The sequence below is a fragment of the Lytechinus variegatus genome, chromosome 15 (assembly GCF_018143015.1).
Source record: "Lytechinus variegatus isolate NC3 chromosome 15, Lvar_3.0, whole genome shotgun sequence".
In the NCBI taxonomy this organism is placed as follows: Eukaryota; Metazoa; Echinodermata; class Echinoidea; order Temnopleuroida; family Toxopneustidae; genus Lytechinus; species Lytechinus variegatus.
Window position 1 is genome coordinate 21,937,101 of NC_054754.1, and position 6,696 is coordinate 21,943,796.

At 34.9% G+C, this 6,696-nt stretch overlaps 1 protein-coding gene across 1 annotated transcript; it reads left to right on the forward strand.

Annotated features, from left to right (window-relative positions):
• Positions 1-526: 526 nt before the first annotated feature.
• Positions 527-2,764, forward strand: LOC121429085. Its single transcript, XM_041625990.1, has 4 exons — positions 527-580; positions 1,382-1,489; positions 2,237-2,362; positions 2,708-2,764. Exons 1-4 carry the CDS (start codon positions 527-529, stop codon positions 2,762-2,764), a joined length of 345 nt encoding a protein of 114 aa, XP_041481924.1.
• Positions 2,765-6,696: the final 3,932 nt, after the last annotated feature.

Consider the following 6,696-nt stretch of genomic DNA (forward strand, 5'->3'; position numbering starts at 1 on the left):
AGAGGAGAGACAAATCGACGAGAAAAAAAATCAGACTGATATAACAATATTGCACTGGTCAGAGGGCTCATAACTAAACAAGACCCGTTTACTAGAAATTAAGCTAAGTGAGAAGAAAGAGAATAAATTTATAAAGGACAGATCATAATTATACGACAGAAAAGTATTTTTAGGAGTTGTTTGATGTTTTATAATGTATTTTTTGGCGCCTTAGAATAAAGAAGGAAGGAAAAGTGATTTTTTTCTCCATTTCATGCATAGAAATGTCAACTCATCACTCTAAGAACAAATCAGTCAAATTGACTAAACCAGTAGTCAGATGGGTGCAACTGATATGGCAATCACTCATAGTCACATTTTGACACATATTCTAGTCAGAAATAACCCTTTTCTAGTAAAATACGATTAGAAAATAGTTATATACGACTAGAATAACAGTTGCACCCAGCTTACCCTATCATAACAAGTCATTTTAAGTGTATGTTTTGCAATATATATTTGGTTTCTAGAACGAGTATCAAAAGACATGGCAACTCAGTATCGTGAAACATACCCCAGTGACAGCAACGCTGAAAATAAGGTAAGAAAATAGGAAGTTTATAAAACATAGAATAAGAGAGTACGTGATATTGATATTGGTCCACCCGATAGAATTGTTTAGTTGTCAAAAGTTCTTTTGGGAATACTAATTTGGAGATATTTACAAGAACTTAAATCTAATTTTGTAGTAATTCACTAAAATAATGTTCATTAACTTTTGCTTTCATGTGAGATTATGGTCTACTTTAGCGTACCGTGGGTCGCGTCACTTAGCAAAGTGCACTCAGTTGCCAGGTATACTGACCTAATTTTAAGGACAGTGCCATTAAACAGATATGTATATCGCTGATCAAATAATGCGAGCGCGAAGCGCGAGCTGAAAATCTTTTATATTCAGACCTAAAAGGGACATTAAAAGGAAAGTTTTGTATTCATGATACGTACTTGTCTCGCTTCAACAAACAATACGAGCGCGAAGCGCGAGATGAAATTTTTGTATAGACCAGAAACAGGGACATTTTACGGACTATATTTCAGGAATCAATTAAAAGTATGCATCTCTCACCATAGTCATCTAATGTGATTGCCAAGCGCTTGCTGGTTTTGTTAGAATTGGTATAAACACATGAAGCACTTGTAGTCGTTGTATTCATGAGTAATATAGGTATCTCACTAATCAAATAAGCGCGAAGCGCTAGCTGAAAATTTAGGAAATTCAGACTTGAAGAGGGGGTATTCTAAGGCTTGTATGCAGGAATTCACTATAAATTCACAGTTTGTATTTCATCAGATTTTTTAAATATTTTTAAAAAAAATCTTTTCTTTGCTTTTATTTTGTTAGATATCAATAATTCTCCAAGGTTTACGTCTTGAAATTTATTCAACTCGCCAGACCAAATTCTCCTGCTCCATTGATGAAAATGAAGTAGAAATCGTGTTGAAAATCAAGGTGAGTAGATCAATAAAAACGGTAAAATTCACTGTGATATTTTTCAAAATATTGTTTGAATAAATGATTTCATACAGTATAATGATGCAAATTTGAGCAAATCAAGCAATATGAATAAAGCTACGGATGCAAGTAAAACTTGAAGTACAAAATTGATAAATGTGAATGCTGCCCTCTATGTGCCGTTCTAAGACTTTGACCAACTCAACTAATCAGACAAGTACTGCACACAATAAACTTATCGAATTTTCAATTCCATATTCATTTTAAGTCATTCACTCCTCGTATGCAAACCTTAATAAGTATAAATCCTCTTGGTGCTAAATTTTGTCACGAGATTGACGGGTCGTGTGGTCTAGTGGTTAGAAGATCGTAAAGTTGTGAGTTCGAAACCCCGTTCTACCAATTCGAAAAACAAAATACCCAAGAGTCCTCTGTCCTCTAAACATGCTAAAGGTCAGCCACTGTGCCTGATTAATTTCGAAGTAACATGTTCCCTATGTAATAGGTTATATACCAGCTTTGCATTTATCAGCAAAAAAATGAAAATAAAATAAAGCTGTCAGAAGTGATCAACTCAATATAGACCCTATTCATAAATGCTATCACTTTTCTCATTTCACCTTTTCGTATAGGCGTGCCATAGACGGGAAAAGGAAAATAAAGTAAATTCTGACATTTTCTCACTATGAAATAGTTTTCTCTCCATCTCATCATTTATTTTGTAATTCCCCCACACTTTTAAAGGAAGAAAAGGAGGTCTTGAACGTGGGTGTACAGCCTCAGGACGAAAGAAACACCGGAGCGGGACTAGACACTGCTCCCGAAACTTCGGGGTTTGACACACAGGATGACGATATAATGTCTGAAATTGTAAGTATACAGCGCTTATTTTTCTATTTGCCCCCCCCCCCTGTCTTCTTCTCTGTGGTGTGTGTGTGTGTTTTGGGGGATGGGGGAGCCAATTTTAGCAAACGTTAGCGTATAGAGAAATACAAATCCATGTGTATGTGTGACATTATGTTCAGAGAATGTTATAAACCTCAATTTTCGAGATTTCTTTTTTGGAAAAATTAGTAGATATTTGTTCCCTTATTAGTCAATTCATTGATATTTCATGTCAAATTATACACATTGGTAATGGAAATACGTTTTCACTTGTATTGTATGAATCTTATTATTTACCTAAATATTTTTCTCATTTCTCATTTTCCACAGGGACCTCTGCGATCCGATGAAGGGAGACAAGGTTCTATTGGATTACCAGAGGAGTGATCGTGATCACATTCTTTAGTTGGGAGAGGGGTTGTAGGGGCAAATGGTAATACAATAGATGTGATGAAAGGAGACTAGGTTCTCTGGGACTGCTATAGCAGTGACCACAGATCATAATAAGCATAGAGGGGGGCGGGGGCCGGGGGGGGGGATAGGGGTGAAGGATAAAACAACCCCGTACTTTCCAAAATGCATGACGTAATATCTGATGATATACGGGAATTCACAAAACAGCATAGTGTGCATGATAATGTGGACCCAGAATAGAAACACGTGTTTTTATGAACTGCTTGGTAAAGAGAGCAAAAACAAGGGCAAAAATAAATTATCAGCTGAAATAAAAAAAATCTGAGACCGTTGTACCTAAATCTTTGCTTTGTAAGTACTGTGTTAATCGATAGGTCTTTCGTAGAACTCATTCATTTGTATCTGTGCTTTTCGGGTTACCTGTTCAATATCATTCTTTATGTAAATATATCTTTCTCATATTCGCGAGGAGACAGTTAAGATACTCTTTATAAATTATGAATTATCTTTGTCGTATTTCTACATATACTCTAGACATTAAAAGGATTTTTGTGTACACTGGTTAATTTTTATCATGTTTATGTTTGGTTAGGAAAGATTCAAGGTGGTGCCAGAATTCTTAGATTAAGGAGAAGCAGGGGAAGGGGAGGGGTAGGGTCGCTACCTAAAGAGGGGTATGATGTAGATGATACCAATTCATTATTTTCCATAAGAAATAAGGAGTCAATGGGATGGGGTAAACTATAATTTACCCCCCCCCACGGATTTTCGCCGGTGTTCGATTGATGCGATATCAATTGATATGATTCTGATTCACATGATTTTTGAGGGGGAGGGGTCAGTATTCCATCCCAATACAGCTGTCAAAAACATGATTATTCATAATTATTCAACTACTCTGATATGTGTATTGAATTGTCACATTTCATATGCAATTTAATGTGGAGTTTCAAATAATTACTTTGATAGATGCTACAATTATTTGTGCTTTTATTGTGGAAATAAATAAAATTAAAATTAAATGAAATAAAGTGAAATTGATTTAGGCTTAATTTGGTTGGAGCATGGTTATTATCCCTCATTTGTGTGTCGCGACTAATATTATATAAAAACGACTGAAATGAAATTGTTTTGCATAACAATGCCTGAAATGAAATCATATTTTATTACAATGACTGAAATGATAACAATGAAATAATGTTTTCAGTTAGTAATCAATAAACATAAAGTTGTTATTAATTCAATCCTCTTTGTATTTAATGTTAAATTTTGAAGAAATATTATGTTGTATTATAATGCTGAATGTCCTGACAGCTGTCGTTTATAATGTTTGTATATCAAAATAGTCGAGCTGCAATCGTGGCTGACAACCAGAAATGTGCATGATGATGATGATGATGACGATGATGATGGTGAAAATGATGATGATTGCTAAGATGATGATGATGAGGGTGGTGATGATGATGGTTTTGAAGATGATGATGATGGTGATGATGATAATGATGATGTTGATGATGATAGTTAAGAGGATGATAATGATGATGGTGATGATGAGGGTGGTAATGACGATGGTGATGATGGTGACAGTGATTGATTGCTAAGATGATGATGATGATGATGATGGTGGTGGTGATGATGATGATGGTGATGATGATGATGGTGGTGATGATGATGATGATTGCTAAGATGATGATGATGATGATGGTGGTGGTGATGATGACGATGGTGATGATGATGATGGTGGTGATGATGATGACGATTGCTAAGATGATGATGATGATGGTGGTGATGATAATGATGGTGGTGATGGTGATGATGAGGGTGGTAATGACGATGATGATGAAGATGGCGAAAGTGATGATGATTGCTAAGATGATGATGATGATGGTGGTGATGATAATGATGGTGGTGATGGTGATGATGAGGGTGCATGGTAATGACGATGGTGATGATGATGATGGTGAAAGTGATGATGATTGCTAAGGTGATGATGATGATGGTGGTGATGGTGATGATTTTGAAGATGATGATGATGGTGATGATGATAATGATGATGTAACAGTTGATGATGATAGTTAAGAGGATGATGATGAGGGTGGTGATGATGATGATGATGGTGACAGTGATGATGATTGCTAAGATGATAATGATGATGGTGGTGATGATGATGAGGTGATGATGGTGATGAAGATTACAATAATGATGCTCAAGATGATTGGGATGAAAAATGTAGATCATTAAAGATAACAGAGATAAGAATGGTTGTGATGAAAATGATGTTGTGATGACATGATGATGATGATGGGATTAAACTGGAGATAATGACGGTGGTAGTGAAAGGATCTTATAGATATTCATGACGGTTTACTTCGTCTTCCCCTTCTAGTTTTCTTTCCTCTTTTTCAATTCTTCTTCTGCTCCTTTTCTTCTTCTTTTGCTTCGTCTTCTGCGTCTTTTCCCCTCCTCTTCCTCCTTCTTCTGAAATTGTAATAATCTAACAACTGTTTGTCAGCAAGCAGAATGACAGGAAATGGCAAAATAATAAAAATGTATTTCTCTATATATAGCTCCCCCTGTCTCTTTCTCCACTCATTCCGACTTTCAAACTTTTCATTCCCGTTTCTCTCTATTCTTTTATTCAATGTATCTCATGATTTCCTTTCTTCTGAAGGCGGTATTTGCAAATTGACGGATTTGTTATAGTTTCCTACATGCCTTTAAGCGACATTCGTGTACTCATGTACTTGCATTAAAAGATTTGATGAGCTCATATAATTGATATCTTAGTTACAACTAAAAGCAAAGTAACATAAACTCATATACAAACAAATCTCATACAGTGCCATATAGGATAGAATTATAAAAATGGAGATGAATCTATCGGTTTACCTGTTAGACTCGGAAAAGGATAAGAGAAGGGAAGAGGGAGAGATGGGTGAGAAAAAGGGGAGAGGAAGTGAAAGGGAATGATCTGAAACTCGGAATCAGGAGTGGCATGTGAAAGCTACAGAAAGACAAGTAAGAAATCTGAGGGTTATATGAAAAAAAAATGAAATAAAAATAACACAATTTAAAGAAAATTAGGAAGAAATACATGTAAATAGCTAAATCATAACTGACTTGCTAAAATGTGGAATTTTTATGAAACTATTCTCTTAAAATGTATGAGGAATCAAAATTGTTCTGGATCTAGATTGAAGTTTGAACCCAGCTTCCCCTGTGATAATATACTATAATCTTTATTTTAACAATGCAATTAAACATACGGCATGATAAAAGCAAATTACGTTTCATTCTCAATTTCTTACCAAGTCAAAAATCTGAAAACATCAATGATAATTATGCAATGCCATGCATGTCGTCCTCTATTATTGCATCCAAAATGGAATTTCATTTACAAAATATTAGTTAGGTATCTGATTAAGACATGAAACCCTGCATTTACCTATACTTCTACGGTCAAATAATTTATTACACGAATATTATTGTGAAAATATCAGTAAAAATAGAATATATCCCCCTTCCCATGTAAATGACACTTAATACTCCAGTACATTTAGAATGATTTTATGATTATGTTATGTTCAACACAATAATGACGATGAATGGACACCAATGAAGATTCTTCTTGATCGATATTGATATTATCGGAATCTCACAGGAATCGAACCTGTCCCATCGCATCAACTTTATTGTGTGATTTGGGGTTAACCCGAGATTACAATTTTTGAATTTTACAAGAAATACCTTCTTATCAAAGTAATTGTCAAGAGTCTTGACTTGTATTGGTGGGCATGAATCAGGAAGTAGTGGGGTATATAAAGACCGAAAGATGGTAAAGGAATGTTGGCAAAAAATAAATTATCAATGTATTAAATTCTCTACTAATCAAATACTTAACAAGT